Source organism: Vespa crabro, chromosome 8 (genome assembly GCF_910589235.1).
Source record: "Vespa crabro chromosome 8, iyVesCrab1.2, whole genome shotgun sequence".
Taxonomy (NCBI): domain Eukaryota; kingdom Metazoa; phylum Arthropoda; class Insecta; order Hymenoptera; family Vespidae; genus Vespa; species Vespa crabro.
In genome coordinates this window covers 7,500,088-7,519,653 of record NC_060962.1, presented here as the reverse complement: position 1 = coordinate 7,519,653, position 19,566 = coordinate 7,500,088, and the positions used below count along the sequence as shown (strand labels likewise).

Below are 19,566 nucleotides of genomic sequence, written 5' to 3'. Positions count from 1 at the left end.
CGAGTCGCTAACGTCAGATTTAAAGATAAAAAAGACGTCATATATACATATACAATACACATACACACAAATATATATATTTATATATGTATGCATATATATATATATACATATACATATATATAGTTTTTCTAGGCGATGATTATACCGGGGGGATGAAAAGATTTGTCGCATTGCGAATGCAAAAAAAGACACGAAGAGAGAAGGGATTGGAGGGGGGAGCGCGTGGAACGGTGCCGCCCTTGCCGATTGGTTACGTCACTTCCAGGCGTGATGGAGTATCGTGTGTGATGTGCGTGTGCTGAAAATGGCCGCGTATATCGAGGTCTTCTGAGTTACTGATCCACGGCCGATAGTTTTGCACGCTTAACTTTATCTATCAGACGTTAGGGTAATCTATAACAAGACCTGTTGTTGGTACATATTAAATGTTCGAAGAAATGATTGTCGTACCTTTTTACATTAAGGTATAACAAATATTTGCGCGTTTATAAAGATAGAGAGCGAGAGAGCGAGAAAAAGAGAGAGAGAGAGAGAGAGAGAGAGAGAAAGAGAGAGAGAGAGATATCTCATTCGTGTACATGGAACTTGTGTTTCCTTGGATCCTCGACTCGTGAAAGAAGGAAGGTGAGAGACGGAGGACGTATCGCATATTTTCATCCCACGAACGTGTTTTCCTCTTCTGTTAACTTCTATGGCCAACCATATCGTGAGTCAGATACAACTTTGTCGTATCTATAAGAAAAAGGAGATTTATTATTATCTTAGAATTCTTTTTTCATTTTTCGTTACGGGCCGAATGTTACGGGGAAAAAATGTGTACGATGGATAATAAATTGAGATTAAAATTTCCATTGGATTTTATGGAAGACGAAAGATTTATATCATTCCTTATTTTCATAGAATCCAATGAAATAAACGTTGTATAAATGTTCCCAATGAAACGAACGTTAACAGTTTTTTACTCGAACGTATTCCAATCATACACGTTTAATAATAATATTATTATTTTTCTACGATCTAAATCATCATCCTGTGAAATGAGATTCGAGTATCGAGGATGGTGGAGAAAGTGCATTCGCCGTACGATGGCGGCCAGGCATGACCGAATCCTGCTTGTCAAAATTGTGTCAACCGCGTGACCGTCGAACGATAGCACCTGCCCAATTGTTTTTGATTAATAGAGCGTTTGAAAGTGAACGATACGTATGTTTCTTCTCTTCCGTCATATCGTACGTGTCATCTCGATTCGTGTATATATTTATATATCAACGATGATCGAATGTGCGGTAACTGTTTCTCTCTTTTTCTCTTTCCTTCTCTGTGTATCTCTCTCTGTCTCTCTCTCTCTCTCGCGCTCTCTCTCTCTCTCTCTCTCTTTCCTTCTCTTTCTTAATGCGATAATTAGTGCGAACAGAGATGAGTAAAACCACGGGATCTTCACGGAAGTGCACACTGTGTTTGGTGATAAAACTGTTTTTTTTTTTCTTTTTTACATTTTCGTAATGTCCAGCACGATTTTCAATCCTTAACGAGAAGGAAGAATTTTGACGTGATTTTCTTTTCTCTTTTCTTTTCTTTTTTCCTTTTTTTATTTTTTTCTTTTTTTTTTCTTTTCCTCTCTTTTCCCTTTCCAAACAAATATTCATCATACTTACCTTATGCAGGTTTAAATGGCTCTTGAGTATAATAATTATTTTATTAAAAACACGTTGAGATAATTCTAAAGAAACTGTGTACTCCTGTATGAATATTTATTGCCATATGTAATAATATGTATGCTCGTTTACGATCTTTTGCTTTATTTAATAGCGATAGAGGAATCTGCTATTTGTATTTGAAAAGGAAAATATCATACTAAGATTTTGTTTGACCTTAATAAGCTTTGCATTCAACGATTAATATCATTCTGATACCATTTATCAGTATAGTATTTATCTAGTTTAATAAAGGAGAGAGAGAGAGAGAGAGAGAGAGAGAGAGAGAGAGAGAGAGAGAGACGGGGAGGGACTTGTTTTCTTATCTGCATTTTTTATGTGGAACTCTTTTGTATACGATCGTAGTAAGATGTTCCATTATCGCAAATCATTACTTTAAGAATGTATAAAAAAGAATTGATATTAAAATTGAATGTATTAGAAATAATATATTCTGTTTTGATTTGTGTTTCAGAAACCTGCTACATTTTAATAATGGGTTGCATTTTCAATATGGATAGTTATGTTAGTTTATATCAAGGTACTCATTAATAAATGAGTGAAATTATAGTTTATCAAGATGCGGGAGAGGTCTGTTATGATCCCCTGGTATCCAGTGGGGATCTAAATTAAACGACATAGCAAAAAAATAAATTGATTGCTATATTAATCAAGATGAAAATGGAAGTAAAATCATAATATTCAGTCTTTAAAGAAATGAAATCTTTATGTACTGAGTGAGAATTATACTTTCATGCGATATTTGTATTAAACTTTTTGTGATCATAATATACATAATTTATGTACCAAGTATTTGAACTGTGTATAGACATAATGTAATTATAGTGCAAGTTAAGTTTATATACAAGTGTGTTGATAAAGAAAGTCATTATGTCGTTTTTATCGAATTTAAAGAAAGCATTCCACTTCGGTGGCAATGATGCGAAAAAGAAAAAGTTATATAATAATATTAAAATGGATTGTAACCCGGAAGAATTCTGGGAAATGGTTGGTGAACTTGGAGATGGGGCATTTGGAAAAGTTTACAAGGTAAACAATAGCGTATAGGTTATTTATTTTATGTATTATTATCTTTTTAATTTTATAATTATTTTTAGGCACAACATAAACAAACTCATCAATTGGCTGCTGCAAAAATGTGTGCATTGGAAGGAGAAGATGATCTTAGTGATTTCATGATTGAAATCGATATTTTGTCCGAATGTAAACATCCAAATGTTGTTGAATTACATGAAGCATACTTTATAGAAGGCAAATTGTGGGTTGGTATATTTTTTTAACTAATATCTTTAATTAATATATAAAGGAAGTATTATTTTATTTTAATAATAACATAATTTCTTAAAACAGATGTTGATTGAATACTGTGATGGTGGTGCTGTAGATTCTATTATGGTAGAGTTGGAGAAAGCACTGACAGAACCTCAAATATCATATGTGTGTCAACATATGGTAAAGGGTCTGGCATTCTTACACAAATCCAAAGTTATTCATAGGGATTTAAAAGCAGGGAATGTTTTGTTAACAATGGCAGGAGGTGTCAAACTTGGTAATAATATAATTGTTTTGAATCTGGAGTATAACTATAATGAAGAATACAATGCATTTATTTTATAGCTGATTTTGGGGTATCTGCAAAAAATAAGCATACATTACAGAAACATGATACATTCATTGGTACACCATATTGGATGGCACCAGAAGTTGTATTATGCGAAACATTTAGAGATAATCCTTATGATTTCAAAGTAAGTAGTATCGATTGATACTTTTATTATTTCATATAATTCAATGAAATTTTGCATTTACTTTTAGGTGGACATTTGGTCCCTTGGCATAACTCTTATAGAGTTTGCGCAAATGGAGCCACCAAATCATGAAATGTCTCCAATGCGTGTGTTACTTAAGATACAAAAAAGTGATCCACCAAAGCTTGATCAACCTGGAAAATGGAGTAAAGAGTTTAATGATTTTATTGCAAAAGCGCTTATAAAGGATCCAACATCACGACCTACAGCCGACGAATTGTTAAAACATCCATTTATAAATCGAAATTTAGATTCTAAACCAATAAGGGATTTATTACTTGAATATAAAGCTGATGTTGTTGAAGAGGAACTTGTTGACGAAGAAGCTGAGGTAAGATATATTTTAATGTATAAAGGATTATCGTTACTTGATAAGATACACTTAGATTTACGTATTTATGTAATTATTGTATACTATCAAATATCTTTTATGGGCCCAAAAAGTTTTATACCAAAGTAAATTAAAATTTATAACCAAAAGAATTTTGTCGAGGCAAACATAATAAAATTATATTTTTACATGCTTACATTATATTAGAAGACCAAAAAAGCAAAAAAACACAGAGAACAGTATCAGCGTATTGGTAAGCTGCTTTTAAGTGACAAATATATGTGTATATATACAATTTTTTGCTAATATTTATTTTTTGATAATATTTTTATATAATTTTGGATAGCAAATTATATTATAGAATTTATTAGTTTTACGTGAAAATATATTTATTTATTAATTTATTTATTTTTATTTTGACGTTTTTTTTTTTTTTTTTTTTTGACGTATTCATACATTTCGCGTATTTATATTTTGATAAATGTGCTGATTTAATTTAAAATATTTGGCTGTGCATGCGGCTCTCCTGGGCCTCGCCAGCCCCATCGTCCCTGTACTTGTCAGGTTAGTAGTTTCAATAATAGAATGTCTATATTAATTTCTCCATTATTTTCCACATGATTTGAATGATTTTAAGCATTATAGTGAATTCATTGAGTATGAAAAATTGAAAATATCACAATTTTTTATACTATGTTGACTTTCGTATAGTTTTGGTATGTAGAAAATGACATATCTCATTATTTATATTTACGATATATTTATTAGAAGATATATTTAATATTGTAAAAAAAAAAATATATATATATATATATATGATTATCTTTTTTCTTTCTTTCTTTTTTTTTTTTTTTTTTTTTTTTTATAGGAGCAACGTACATCTCAGCTTCCTTTGGAATTGGAACAACTCGGAGATGACTCTGCATCTATGCGCAGTGATGGCGATGTTAAAGGTAATATATTATTTATATATATATTTTAAGAAATAATATTTAAATAAAATTTACATATGTGTCAGTATACATATATATATATGTATATATATATTGTGTCATGCAGTTGCCGAGAAAGAAAATCTTACACCGTTACCTGTATCCACGAAAAAAGAGGATAGTCACAAACGGGAGATGAATAGAGATGGCGAGAAAGAAGATAGAAGTAAGAAATTGCGTAAAACTGAATCTAAAGAAAATATGCACGCATTAAACGAGAAAAAACAGGTAAGAAAATTATTAAATATTATATGCCATCAAAAAAGAGGGGAAAAAAAAAAGGAAAAAAAAAATATTTTCAATTTATTCTTTTAAGGCACCAAAACCTCCAGCTACAGCTGAAAATAACGAGCGTAGGATATCTAGAGATAAAGGTCCTGCGCCTCCACCTCCGTCGGTTCGTCAAGATAACAAAAATGATGAAAAAGAGAATTGTGCCGATCTGGCAAACAAATCTAGTGCCATGGAATCGTTAGGTCAAAATAAAGTTAAGGATGATAAACAAGATCGTAATTTATTATCATCCCAATCGGTAGGAGTAGAAATGGAGCAGCAAAAACCAAATAATAAAGATCAGATAAAAATAGGACCCTCAAATAAGAACGATGAGTTAGACAACGTAGATAAAACTAATACAACAGAAACTGTTGACAAAGCGCTATTTGCCTTGAGTAAATCTAAAAGTATCGAAGGAAAACAAAAATTAATTGACAATGTAAATATATTAACCAAAAAATCAAGTATGGATGAAAACCGAAAGTCAGCTCCTATTAAATCAACTTCATCGGATGAATGGGTAAAACCAGTGTATAATAAACAATCGTCCCTAGAAGAGAAGAATAGGTATTTATAATTATATTGAATAATGCAATATAATATTAAGGTTTATGGTGATCTAATTAATTTTATTTTAATTTCAGGTTCCAATCAGAAGCTTCGATGGAGGAACAACGTAAACATGAAAAATATTTAATTGAAGATAATCTAAAAAATTTGGAACAAAAACGAAAGTCCGTAGAAGATAAATTGAATGCGGTCTTAGAAAAACGTATTACCATGGATACGCAAAAGAGGATAAGTACTACGTCGATTGAAACATTAAAGCATACGTCTGACATAACGAGCGTTACGTTGTCAGAAAAAAATAGTATGAAAGCAAGTTCTACGGAGAATATTAAGACGGATTATGGTCTGAATAAAGTCGAAAATATTTTGACCAGTCATAGCGAAGGTTCTTCTAGAAATGATTCTTTAGAAAACTTTCCCGATGATTTTGAAGGTAAACATCAGAGAACAAAATGGTTAAATAAGGAACATAGATCGAAAGGAGACAATAGAGATGATAATAAAAATTATGAGCGTCAAAGTTCTGCCGTTAATGTATCTGTAATAACTTCGACGCCTATCAGAAGCAGAAGTACATCTCGAAGGAGTAGTGCAGACAACATAGTTGTTATTACTGGTAAAGTACTATTCAAGTTTGTAATTTTTAATTTTTAATTGTGAATCGGTCATACCAAAATATGTTTTCGTTTGTTTTGTTATATCAGGTAAACCTCAAAGCGAACAAGAGGTACGTTCCAATAGATCAACCGTACGCATTACAGCCGATTCTCCAGATCCATCTAACAGTCTTGCAAGTAACGTGAGTCAAGTTACCGTTGTTACTACACATCCTCCAGTGTTAGTAGATGCAACAGCTACAACTCCTTTACTACGACGTTCCTCTCCTACATCGGAGGTAGTTATCGTTGCAAATGAAACGAATAAAACTCAAGTTAATGAAAATTCAACCGACGAGGACGGTTTCCCTAGTCTGGATAGTTTGGAATATACTCCACAGGAGCAACCTATTATTCTTATGGATACTTCCAAACGTGTTGGTAAAAAGTTAGACGAGTCTGAAGTTATTATCGTCAGTCCTATTGTTGACGAATTACAAGATACTAGTCATGTCTCTGTTGTTACCGTGGGTGACGATGGAGAACGAGTGAAAGATTCGTCGATAAGTAATAAACATAACGTCGTTAGAACTGGTTCTTCCCACAGCAATTTAAGTTCGATCGAACAAATAAGTTCGAAGAGCGATAGCGGCGATGAAATTAGCAAAACGTCAATGGCAGTTCCAGGAACTACTACTGAAATAATGGATCATAATGACGTCGAAAGAAATTCGAAGAAGATGAATGGTATGATCAAAAGTGAAAGGTCGATTGGTCATCGTATCGAAGACAGAGTCGTAACATCGACGAAACAAAAAGATGATTATGTAAAAAGTTCGAAGGAGAAACGCGTGTCACCGGATAGTTTTGAAGGATCAAGGTCACAGAGTGATTCAGGATCAACGAGATCGCATACACCTAGTAAGAGTATTGATCGTTCCGATGCCGAATCGATTTCTACGACGATAAGTCAAGACAGTCGAGGTTCGAATAAAGAAAATCATTTGTCCCACGTACAGTCTACGGAAGGTGAAGAGGAAGTTGTCCTACGTCGAAAATCTGATTATAATCGGGATGTATCGCGAACACCTAGAACGAAAGAAGATATACAAATGATGAATTTGAAGAAGAAAACGAGAAAACGAACTAGGAAATTTGAAATCGATGGTGTCGTTGTTACGACAACAACATCGAAAGTAATATATGGTGACGATGAAAATGGTAAAGTCTATGACGATCAAATATTCCGGAAACAAGAATTACGTGAATTAAAGATGTTACAAAAGATGGAACAAAAGCAGTTTCAAGATCTATCCCAAAAATCGCAATTCAACAAAGATCAACAAGAGAAACGATTTGAACAGGAAAGACAATTGTTGGAACGTGGTGCTGAAGGAGATTTAGAAACGCTCGCTAGACAACAAAGGCAACAAATTGAACGCGCAGAAGGTCAACAAGAAGCTGATCTTAGATTGGCATCGAAAAAGATTCGTAGCGAACAAGAGAGAGAATTGAAACAATTCCGTGAAGGTTTGAAACAGGAATTGCGATTGCTCAAACAGGAGGTTGATTTAATGCCTAAAGAAAAAAGAAAGGGAGCTTTTAAGGTAAGGAAGGAAAAGCTTGAGGCTGAACATGAGGATAGAGAAAAACTTTTCTTAGAAAAACTTAACGAAAGTCATGAAATGTCATTGCGAAGATTATCGGATAGTCATCGTGAAAAAATTGCTTTAATGGAGAGACAATTTCTACAACAGAAGCAGCAATTGATGAGAGCTCGAGAAGCAGCTATTTGGGAATTAGAAGAACGACAGATACACGAAAGACAACAATTGTTGAAGAGACAGCTCAAGGATATTTTCTTCTTGCAGCGACATCAGATGTTGATTAGACATGAAAAGGAATTAGAACAAATGAAAAGAATGAATCAGAGGAAGGAAGACGAATTGATAAAACGTCAAACGGTAGAGCGTAGAAACTTACCTAAAAGGATTCGAAACGAAATGAAAGCGCGCGAGATGATGTTTAGGGAATCCATGAGAATTTCAATGTCTTCGGCGATTGCGTCGGATCCTGAAGCTGAAAGAGAAAAATTGAAGAAATTCCAAGAGAATGAGAAAAAGAGGTATAGAGCTGAACAGCAACGATTTGAATTGAAGCATTCACGGCAACTCGAAGAAGTTAGAGCTCAGAGTGATGCTACCATTAAGGAATTGGAACAGCTACAAAATGAAAAGAGAAAAATGCTAATGGAGCATGAGACATTGAAGTTAAAAGAACAAGAAGAAACGTATGGTAAAGAGCTTCGGGAGTGGAAGGCACAATTGAAACCACGAAAACAGGTAAATTATAAAATTTAATATTGCTCCATTAATCTTACGTGAATAAGTAAGTGTAATCTCATATCAATAATGTAAGTTGTTCAATTCTGATCATTCTTCTTTGCTTCTACTATTAATTTTCAAACTATTTGCTTATTTACTGTATGATTCCTAAAAACTATTTTTTCCTTTTATTATTACTGCTTTTATCAAGTTTGATTCCCAAATAAGATTTTCGAATTTAGAATAAAAATCATTTGGCCAATTTATAAATGTAAAATGAGAAATGATAAGATGTAGATATTTTATATATATATATATATATATATATATATATATATATATATACATATACATATATATATATATGTAGTAGCATATAGTTGAATTGAACCTATAATAAAAATTTCTTGATACTTTGTAATAATTACATAGTAATTCATCCATGTTACTATGATCTTCAATGAGCCATAAAAAAGAAAGTAAAGTAAATTATTGAATTAAATTTTAATCTACTTGTTGTAGAAGATAGAAGCTGTGCTGGCGGCTGAAATGGAGGCATTGGAAACTCGTTACCGAGATTATTTGCCCTCTGGTCTTAGTGGTTTCTCTTTACCTTCCTTTAATTATTCTGATATATCACTTCCTAACACCTTGCAAAAATCTTCTCGTTTACCTCGATCTACTCCAAATTCTCCATCTCCGTTTACTATACCTAGAGTCTCTCTTAGACTTACTGGTTCAGATACTACTTCCACAAATGGCACGCTTGTTCGAAGTCGTTCTAAACCAGATTTAATGCCATCTCGTCTGTCCCATAGATAGTACTTGCCAACATCATATATCTCATACATTCTTCTTGTTTATTGATAAATTTGGAAATATAAATATGATGAATATAACTTCGTTTCATTAAATTAGAATTCTTAGTATGTTTTGTAACATTATCCGATTACACAAGCAAATGCACAATATATAATATGATATAAAATAACACAATATAAATAAACAATATAGAATAAAGATAAAAATATTTATATTTCCAAATTAATCTTATTTCTGTTTTCAACAATATAACATTCCATGTGCTTCCTTTATTGCTGTTTTCTTCATATTATACACTTTATATGGAGTTGGTACTAATGAGTATACTTTAACTTATGAAATAGATATTGTTTATATATATATATATATATATTCATTTAGAAGATATGCATTAAATAACCATATATTTATATTTTGCTGCTAGCTTATCATATAATTTGTGATAGAATACGTTAATATAACTGTGGCCAGGCTTACATAATATATCAAAATTTTGAAAAAGTAAGTAAAAGAAAAGAGAAAAAGTTTACATATGATAATGACATAGGTACACTTAAGTATCATCTAATGTAAATTATGAATAAATTCAATACAATATTTATGAATATTTACTGCAGAAAATAAAAATAAATATTCAAGTATATTCAAGTACCAAGATTGGTATGTGATTTACAATTTCATTTGATTAGTTATTATGTCATTGAAAATGTGCCTTGTATCATAGCTTCGTAGTTGTATTTTCCATTACAGCTGTATTATTATTATTATTATTATTATTATTATTTTATTATTATCATCATCGTCCTTTGTCATATGAAAATTACATATAAAGAGTTCAATTAATTTTATATTCCAAAGCTTAAATATTTATGTGAAGAAAATAATATGGGTAAATGTGGTTACTATTGGTTTCACGCTATGTTTTGTCAAGTAGTAGAACTATGTGATAAAAGCTTTTTTTAAAAGGGTTCTTATGTGGGTATCTAATAGCAAACATGCTAATTTGTAATTGTAGTCCTTGCGCATAAATATTCCCACAAGAACCTTTGTAAAAGAAAAATATAAAGAGATGCCACAGTCGGATTTCAAAAGCAGTATTATAAAAAATATTGAAAGGTTAGTTAAATGTGTTGTATGCTACTATTTTTGTTCACTTTGTTACAGAAAATTTTGTAAGTTACCTTGTACGATACAATTCCCATTTTGCTAAGGTTAAAAACTGTAACAAGTATTTTTGTTTCTTATATACATTTTTTTCAAGCTAACAAATAATTAATCCTTTTTATTTCACATTACAGAGACTTGAAGAACAATTTGTTCTTCAATTAGAAGAGCAGGAAGCAATTTATGGACCTAGCGCTATTCCATTATGCTTACCAGCAGATCTTCCTGATCTTACACATCATACTGCCGGTTCTACACGCAGTTCATTATCTTCTGTAAGCGAAGGTTGATGCTAAAAGCATACAGCTATCTAATAGACTCAGTGTTTGCTAATGTTACTGAGAAACAACGATTATGATTACTATTTTTTGTAATCGTGTCCAAGAGAATGATTTAATAAGAATAAGTTTTATTTTTCACCAGCATTCTATTTTATAATGAGGAATGACAGTGAAAATATTTCTATGGACGCATCATTGTTATTCAAGTAATAGCAGATTGCAAATGCAGTATTTGAATTATATATCAGAATATTAATAATTATTGTTGAGTAAAGACTGCTATCAACAATAAATAATGTTAATCGAAGTAATCGTTGAATAAGCTGATTTCCATAAGAGTTTGGAAAAACTTTTAGCCTTTGCAAGAAGGAACTTTCCATTGAAAAATTTACAAATTTTCATAATGTAGATTAAACATGATTTTTATATATGTATATATTGAATGAGTCGCCTAATTTAATCATCTTAAATTATTAATTAATTGTTTGATACATAAGCGAATTCTCGAACAAAAATTTATTCAATATTTCTTGAATTTGTTACAATCAAAAACTAAACAATTTTTAAGTAATTCGAGATTATCAAGTTAGGTAACTTACTCGATATATATGTTATATATGTATATAAGAACCATTGAATCATGAGATAAACTTTTATAGATCGTTGAATTTGTTTTTTATTCTCTATAAAGATATAGAAAAATAATGCGTTTTCGATTAAAAAGAAAAAAAAAAAAAAAGAAAAAAAAAAGAAAAAAAAAAAAAAAAAAAAAAGAAATGAAACATCGACGATCTTGATATATTTCTAAAAACAAAACAAAACAAAATAAAAATTTCGAAGAATATACTTTTTCTTCAAACATTATAACTTTTTTCAGAGAGTTCTTTTTTTTTTTTTTTTTATACATTCATGAGTGGTAAAGATATTTAAATGTTTCCATTAAATGCTGTACCTTGTGTGTGTGTGTATATATATATATTTTTTTTTTTTTTTTTTTTTTTTGGAAAAACATTGCATTAAGATTTATTGTATGAAAGGCCTTGTAAAATGTTGCAACTTTTTGCATGAAGAAATATCATGAAAGTTTTACTCGCATACTGAAGTTCATGTTGATATGATCTACTTAATCCGCCCAATTACTGTTCCACATGAGTCCAAGAAATTAATAAAAGTCTAAATGCATTATGCAAATGCAATTCAATATTGATATGAAATAATTAACCGTCAATTTGAGAGGAATCAACTAAATATTGAACAATGTATATTTTCTATGATCACATTACTTGCTTGTGATTTTATACATATATACAGCTTGTTATAAAGACATTATTACATTTTCATTTTTCTTGAAAACTTATATTGTATAATTTTGTATTAACTTACACATAGGAATGCTATTAGGCATTCATTTTTCTATAATTGCTATAATAACAAATAATAATAATAATAATAATAATATTAATATTAATATAATATTAATAATAAAATAATAAATATTAATCACATTGTACTTCATATTTTAAGGGTATTAAATTTGGGTCCTTGGAATGTTTTTATGTTATGAGTCTGAGGTTTAATGCAAAGTCTTTAGTCACCATGTTCGACTAAAGAAGTTAAACTGCTTGCAAATAAAAAATACAGCAGCGCAAGTACTTCACGAAGAAATATATATATATATATATATATTTAAGTAAATAAAATATTGCACTAGAAATCAAAGTATAACACCAAATATACAATGTATAATTATTTGTTATATGGCTATAAGACTTTGGAAGATCTTTTTTAGAGAATTTCTTTAATGCACATTAAAAACGAGCATGCGTGGCTAATGCAAGTCGTAATTATAAACAAATACTTGTACAAAATTCTTTATTGTAAATTAATTTTTCTACTGTTTTAATGATCCCTCAATTGAGCAGGTATATGTTTTCTATTATCGAGTTAAGCACCTTTGTATATAGAAATTTAGAATTGTTTAAACTTTAACATTCAAATATGTTTAATTTGAGTAAATCATTTGCAGTTTTGTTCAATGTAACTTTTCATATAATACAATCCGTTCATTATTTTTTCTTTTTCTTATAACAGAAAATAAATATTATTTTCATTATATACACATACATACATATATACATATATACATATACGTATACATTTATATACATATATATGTATATATGTATATATATAGTGCAGTTAAAAAACAAGATATTTGTTTAAATATACGTGCATTTTCAGATTCTTACTATCATAAAAAAATGTTGAATATTTGTTACTGCACTATTCTACGAGATTTGCCACACAATTAGAATGGATTTTCTTTCATAACAATAATATTTAATATCATTCGTGAAATTCGCATTTGTAAAGGGGAAAAAAAAATTAAATTAATGCAAATATCTTTAGGTATCCCTTTTTATGAGTGATCCTTTGGCAAAGGAATTTTTCAAAATCATAAATCTTGTAATTAGTTCAAAAGGTGAATTATTATATAAGATATTGAAAATATAATTTCGGTATTATAAATGTAAAAATGATATGTGATAAGTCTCTATTATGTTAGAGAATTAAAATGTTATGGATAGTTGCAGTGATTATTGGATGATGTAATTTCAATCATGTTTATACATCTCTCTTAACAAAAAAGATTATGAACAGATATAGTTAATAGTGATGTATGAACATGGTCGTTTAATGTATATTTTTTACTCAATTCTATCAATTAAATTATTGAAAATAAATGAAGAGGAATAGTATTTTGACGTTGGAAGTACACGTTTTTTTCTTTCGTTCTTTTTTTATATATATTTTTTTTTTTTTTTTTTTTTTTTTTTTTTTTATAACAAATTTGATATTTATGTCGAAACAGATTTATCATATATTTTTCTTTTTTTTTTTTTATTTCATCAGGATGTTTGTCTAATTCGATGAATTTGACGTGTACCTTCAATTTTACTAGTGCTTCCTTCAATGACAACCAAATCTATAAGTACGATCAAGTATAAAAAAATAAATACGACCGTTGTCGTTGATAATTGTATATAATTTCTAATAATGTATACTCCTTATGTACGTATTATGCAACGTATGATAAGATATTTGAACAAAAAAGTAAAACAAAAAGAAACGATAAATAGAAATAATTGTTTTGCAAAAATAATTAGACTTATATATTATGTCAAGGAAGAAAACAAAAGCTGTAATTAGAATTAGATCGTTTACTTATGTATTATATTTTCTTATTTTATAATAAGTTTAGGGTCGAAGTAACAAATGTAATCCGTTGTAACATAGACTCTTATTGTTTATTGATTGTTCACGATCGGGCGTAACTAAGTTTGATATAATTATTAATACTTATATTGTAATGATGTAGTTTACTTTCATGGTAATAATGCGTTATTAAGACATAGCATGATAATAATAATTAATAATAATAATAATAATAATAATAATAATAATAATAATAATAATAACAATAATAATAATAATTATTATAATAAATATTTTAATGTTAGTTTTTTTAGCTTTCCATTGAAAATATAAATTCCTTGTTATGCATAAAGGAAAAAAAAAAAACAAGTCATTTTGAAGGTCTGAGATATTTCATACATTTTAATATTAATAATATATTATTCCATACGGAACACGTAAAATATGATTGAGGTTGTTAATCATTCCTGGTTTTATAATAGTTTATGTCAACAATGAGTTTAAGTATAATTCTTAAATCAATTTTCTTGAGCAAGTTCTAATTTTAAAGATAGAGATTTAAGCGAGAATTGTTTGAGAAAAGCCTTATCTTTAAAAAAATTGAGTAAAAAAGTATTTTTTCCAGTATATATATATATATATATATATATATATATATATATATATATATATATTATTTTTATAAAGATCAAAACATAAAATCATTTCCATTCTATCTATGAGATAAAACTCCCAATATTATTCTTTTGTGGTTTTCCCTGTAGGAATGATTCACTTGATATGTTATTACTATAATATAAAGTAGAAAAAGAAATATATATATATATATATATATATATATATATATACTTATATCATATAAAATAATATTTAATATATTAAGTATTCCCTAATTATTATTTTTCACGAAATATTCGACAAAATCATATTTCTTTTTTTGTCGTAAATTTATATTATTTTATATCACATTTATATTATTTTATATGTATCAATTATATTTATTATTCTTCATGCATTTATGTTGTAAAATAAATGCGTTTTTTCTAAGCATGATACAACATCAAAAGGAGAACATATGAATATGAGAGATTTTAAAAACGTTTGACTATACAATCTATTAATGCTATTTATTTTACTCACACTAGAACAATTGTTATATGTACGTGTGAAAAAGCTATATATAAATATGAGTTTATACATCGATACGATAAACGCATTGAGTGATAGAGATAATGTTTCTTGCATGTACCTTTTAATTCATATTTTGTCCATATTTGTTGCTGATCACATGCTTCGAGCGAAAATTGATTGAACGATCTTAAAACGTGAGATAATTTTTGCTTTGTTATTACAATCATAAATTAGGACATAACAAAAATCACTATTTTCACGTTCTTATCAGAGAATATTATGTATCTTATCATTTAACAAAGATATTCAGGTTTTTGAGTTATGTAAATACGTATGTCAATATATTCGAGGTCGACTTGCGGTTTCCTTTGACGTTAGTATTGTTTTTTCCGTTGTTCAACAAATTCTGAAGCATATAAAAAGAGAATGGCACATAAATCGACTTTAGTTTCTACGATAAATAGTTGTCATATTGTATCGTATAGTAGAGACAAAAGTTCGAGAATTAATGGTTATTAAGAAGTTTTAAAAATCATCGTCAAACTAATTTTTTGTCTCGTTGACATAAAAAACAAAACGTATTATAGTTATAACAATTGTTATAAAAAAAAAAAGAAAAAGAAATAATTGAAATTTTCTTGTTTATTTTTAATAATTTTTACTAGAAAAAAAAAAAAAACAAAAACATATCGACCATTTCTAAGTTCTTATCTAATAATTAGTTCGATAAGAAAACAGTAAGTAGAAAACTTCACAAATATGATTATGGCATATAACTTTATTATCTTGAGAAGGAATGCCATATCTATCTCAAAAATTTCTTTTATAATTATTATTAATATTTACGATAGGCAAGAATATGTCCGTACATGGTGTTTGTTAATGATACGATAGAAATTAATACATTGTTAGAAATTTTATTTTTCTTTTTTTTTTTTTCCTTTTTTTTTTTATCGACTGTTCTCACGACAGATCTCATTCACATATATTTTTATTACAAATATATAGATGGCGCAGAGTGTTAATAAAAAAGTATGCATAGTTGGCGCAGGCGCAGCTGGCTTATGCGCGGCTAGACATTTGGCGGGAGATACAAATATCGAAATGACGGTATTTGAGCAAACTGGTGACGTTGGTGGTACTTGGGTATATAACGATAGAATTGGTTTAGATGAAAATGGTTTACCAATTCATTCGAGCATGTATAAAAATTTAAGGTTCGTCAAATGATACATTTTGTTTTACTATTATTATTATTATTATTATTTTATTATTATTATTATTATTATTATTATTATTATTATTTTTATTATTATTATTGTTGTTATTATTATAACGATACATAGACAATTTTTAGAACAAATTTACCAGCAAGAATTATGAATTTTCCTGATTATATGAGAATGAATGCGCAGGAACCATGTTGTATATCTCACAATGAAATTTTATCTTATTTACGTAATTACATGGAACATTTTCAACTACGTAGGTACATACAGGTGATCGATCATATATCATTTTCTTTTCAATGTATTTACAATTTTTCAATTGCTCGATATATTGGATATTGTTATATACATTATATATATATATATATTTGCTTTAGTTTTACATAAAAGTTGAAAATATACGTCCAATTAAGTTGGATAATAGCAACGAAGAGAAATAGTTGGTACGTGTTAAACAATTAAATACTCAACGTACGGAGGAGTATCGATTCGACGCAGTTATGATTTGTAATGGGTACAATTTATTTTCTACGTCATTTTCATAGGAACTTTTTATAGGAACTCTTGATCGTTTATTTTGTCTTCCATTTTTCCAGACATTATTTCGAACCATATATACCAGCTATAAAAGGTATGGACACTTTTCCAGGTATAGTAATGCATAGCCATTCATACAGAAAACCAGAAGAATTTAAAGATAAAATTGTATTAATTTTGGGTGCTGCATCTTCTGGTATCGATATTGGAATCGATTTAACTGATCATTCCTCTATCGTTTACCTAAGTCATAATCAAGAGAGGTATTAATATTATTTAATTTATTTTTTATGTATATATATATATATATATATATATATATATATATATACATATATATATAATATGCACGTATAGATTCACGAGCGTATTCCCATCTAACATGATACAAGTCGTTGGAGTTGATAGATTGGAGGGAACGAAATGTTTCCTAAAAGATGGAACTTCTGTTACCATTGACGTATTTCTTTATTGTACTGGATATCAATATAGTTTTCCGTTCTTAGACGAAAGTTGTGACGTCAAAGTCGATGATAATTACGTAACGCCATTGTATAAGCATCTTATTAATATAGAACATCAAACAATGGCTATTATTGGTATACCTTCACAAATTATACCTTTTCCTATGTTTCATATGCAGGTATAAATATTTGTTTCTCTAAAGATATTTTTCGTATATTCTGTTTCTTTTTTTTTTTTTTACTTTCTCTCTTCTTCTTTTTCTTTCTTTTTTTTTTTTGAATAAGAATACTGCCTCCTTTTAATTCAACATTTGCATTCAGTTGGAAGAAGAACGTATAAAAGAAAAAAGAATTTTTTTCTATAGGTACAATATTTCTTGAGTCTTATAAAAAATCGTCTTGCTTTACCTTCGAAATCTCAAATGCTCGAAGATTCGAAACTAAAAGCCCCGAAGAAAAGACACGCACATAAGATGATGACCGAGCAATGGGAATATAATGATTCGTTGGCAGATGCAGGAGGATTCGATCGACTTCCACCATTTTATAAAGTTGGTTATCTTGCATGGCATTCACAGGTAAAGGCTAATCTTTTGCGTTACAAATATGCTAAATTTGTTATATCCGAGGATGAGAAAAATGTGGAACTCGTCTTATCTAATTGACAATATTAAACAATCGTAAAATTACGTATTTTATATATATATATATATATATATATATATATATATATATATATATACGTATATATAAACAATATCAATAACTTTGATATATATATATGTATCAATAAATATATTCTTTAAGATCATCGATATAGATAATGATATTTTCTGTCATTTTTCATCAAGTTTCATATTAATCCTTTTCAATTTGTTTTTTTATCCAATCACGAAGTAGAATAGCATCAGTATAAACACCAGGCTTACCTGGTGTTGCACATCCATCACCCCATGATGTTAAACCAATTAAAACATGATCCATATTGACCATTGGTCCACCTGAATCACCCTAAGTGCAAACGATATAACGAATCATAATCATTATTCGAATACTTTTACTTAAATAAAATTATTATATTTCTTACTTTACAAGCATCCTTTCCTCCATTACGAAATCCATAACATACTTGTGTATCAGATATTTTTTGTTCATTTGCATAATCATTTTTACATTCATCTTTTTGTACTTTTGGTAATATAACGAATTGTAATTGTCTGGAGAGAACCGGATCGAAGTTCTTGTAATTATAAATTATATTGAAAATTATTAGAAATATTAATTAATATATAAAATTGAATGTATAAACAAAATTTTTATTATTACTATTTTCTTACCAGAAAGTATCCCCAACCAGCTACCAAGCCAAAATCAGTGTAAGTCGATTCATTCTTCGCTATAGTTAATGATTGTGTATTATTATCATAATTGAATGGTGGATTCACTTTTAACACCGCGATGTCGTAATCGTTTGTATCAGGATTAAAACTTTCATGAATAGTTATTTTTGTTACATTATGAATGACACCATCTTCGTCTTCGTAAGAAGATCCGCTACGAACTTGAACATCCTGTATACGATTGATGACTCTACAAATTGATATTTATTTTAGTATAAAATTTTTTATTTTTCTTTTAATTTATGTCATTATTTAAATTTACTCTTGGGCACAATGTGCGGCTGTTACAACCGAATACTCGTCGAGAATACCACCACCACACATGTGTTGACCTTTCAACATTATCGAGATCTAAATAATATAATTCGATTAATTAATCGATCAGATTAACAATGTTTTTATTTATATATTTTAATTTTTGTTTATAATAATTTTCTTAAGTTTATGATATCTTACCATGAATGGAATTGACGTGATATTTATAAATGCACCTCCAACAATTCTGTTCGATGATCGAAGATTCATTTTCTATCAGTAATATAAAATTGTAATATATACGAAAAGTATGTTTCAAAGATTATACAATTTATTGCTATTACTTTTTCTTTTTCCTTTTTTCTTTCTTTTCTTTTTTACATTTTTTTAATATTATGACGAAGGCGGAACGACCCGAAGCATTTAAATGCTATTTACTTAAAGAAGTTCCA

The 19,566-nt window shown here is 28.9% G+C and overlaps 3 protein-coding genes across 13 annotated transcripts in view; 2 read left to right on the top strand and 1 right to left on the bottom strand.

The window, feature by feature from the left end:
- The first annotated feature begins 112 nt into the window (after positions 1-112).
- On the top strand, positions 113-11,628 carry LOC124426303 (serine/threonine-protein kinase 10). Of its 11 annotated transcripts, none has more exons than XM_046967811.1 (14): positions 113-467; positions 2,173-2,747; positions 2,816-2,980; positions 3,069-3,267; positions 3,336-3,466; positions 3,534-3,857; positions 4,065-4,110; positions 4,366-4,421; positions 4,726-4,810; positions 4,917-5,077; positions 5,166-5,692; positions 5,770-6,311; positions 6,400-8,633; positions 9,138-10,088. In XM_046967811.1, exons 2-14 carry the CDS (start codon positions 2,589-2,591, stop codon positions 9,435-9,437), a joined length of 4,929 nt encoding a protein of 1,642 aa, XP_046823767.1. In that variant the 5' UTR covers positions 113-467; positions 2,173-2,588; the 3' UTR covers positions 9,438-10,088. The 11 variants fall into 11 exon arrangements, with proteins under 11 accessions (XP_046823767.1, XP_046823769.1, XP_046823773.1 ...); XM_046967813.1 differs by having other exon boundaries at positions 113-627; XM_046967817.1 differs by having other exon boundaries at positions 113-709; positions 4,375-4,421.
- A 3,404-nt stretch (positions 11,629-15,032) lies between these two features.
- On the top strand, positions 15,033-18,200 carry LOC124426052 (flavin-containing monooxygenase FMO GS-OX-like 2). The gene is given in 7 exon segments (XM_046967298.1): positions 15,033-15,423; positions 16,238-16,446; positions 16,587-16,728; positions 16,836-16,972; positions 17,055-17,258; positions 17,353-17,638; positions 17,825-18,200. Coding segments are annotated over 6 exon segments (1,278 nt in total). The 5' UTR covers positions 15,033-15,423; the 3' UTR covers positions 18,125-18,200.
- Positions 18,201-18,237: 37 nt separating this feature from the next.
- LOC124426053 (trypsin-4-like) overlaps positions 18,238-19,566 on the bottom strand; it is a 5,526-nt gene continuing 4,197 nt past the window's right edge. The window contains exons 2-6 of the mRNA XM_046967299.1: positions 19,316-19,387; positions 19,122-19,210; positions 18,797-19,049; positions 18,547-18,699; positions 18,238-18,470 (exon numbers count right to left, since the gene is read on the bottom strand). Coding sequence (XP_046823255.1) covers positions 18,318-18,470; positions 18,547-18,699; positions 18,797-19,049; positions 19,122-19,210; positions 19,316-19,384 — 717 coding nt within the window. The 5' untranslated portion in view covers positions 19,385-19,387 and the 3' untranslated portion in view covers positions 18,238-18,317. The remainder of the gene's footprint in view (positions 18,471-18,546; positions 18,700-18,796; positions 19,050-19,121; positions 19,211-19,315; positions 19,388-19,566) is intronic.

What these genes read in the sequence shown, in the direction of transcription:
- LOC124426303 (XM_046967811.1), top strand. Translation starts at nt 2,589, where the DNA reads ATGTCGTTTTTATCGAATTTAAAGAAAGCATTCCACTTCGGTGGCAAT. An exon ending in GGCAGGAGGTGTCAAACTTG is followed by an intron (nt 3,268 to 3,335) that starts GTAATAATATAA and finishes TTTATTTTATAG; the next exon opens with CTGATTTTGGGGTATCTGCA. An exon ending in TTGTTGACGAAGAAGCTGAG is followed by an intron (nt 3,858 to 4,064) that starts GTAAGATATATT and finishes ACATTATATTAG; the next exon opens with AAGACCAAAAAAGCAAAAAA.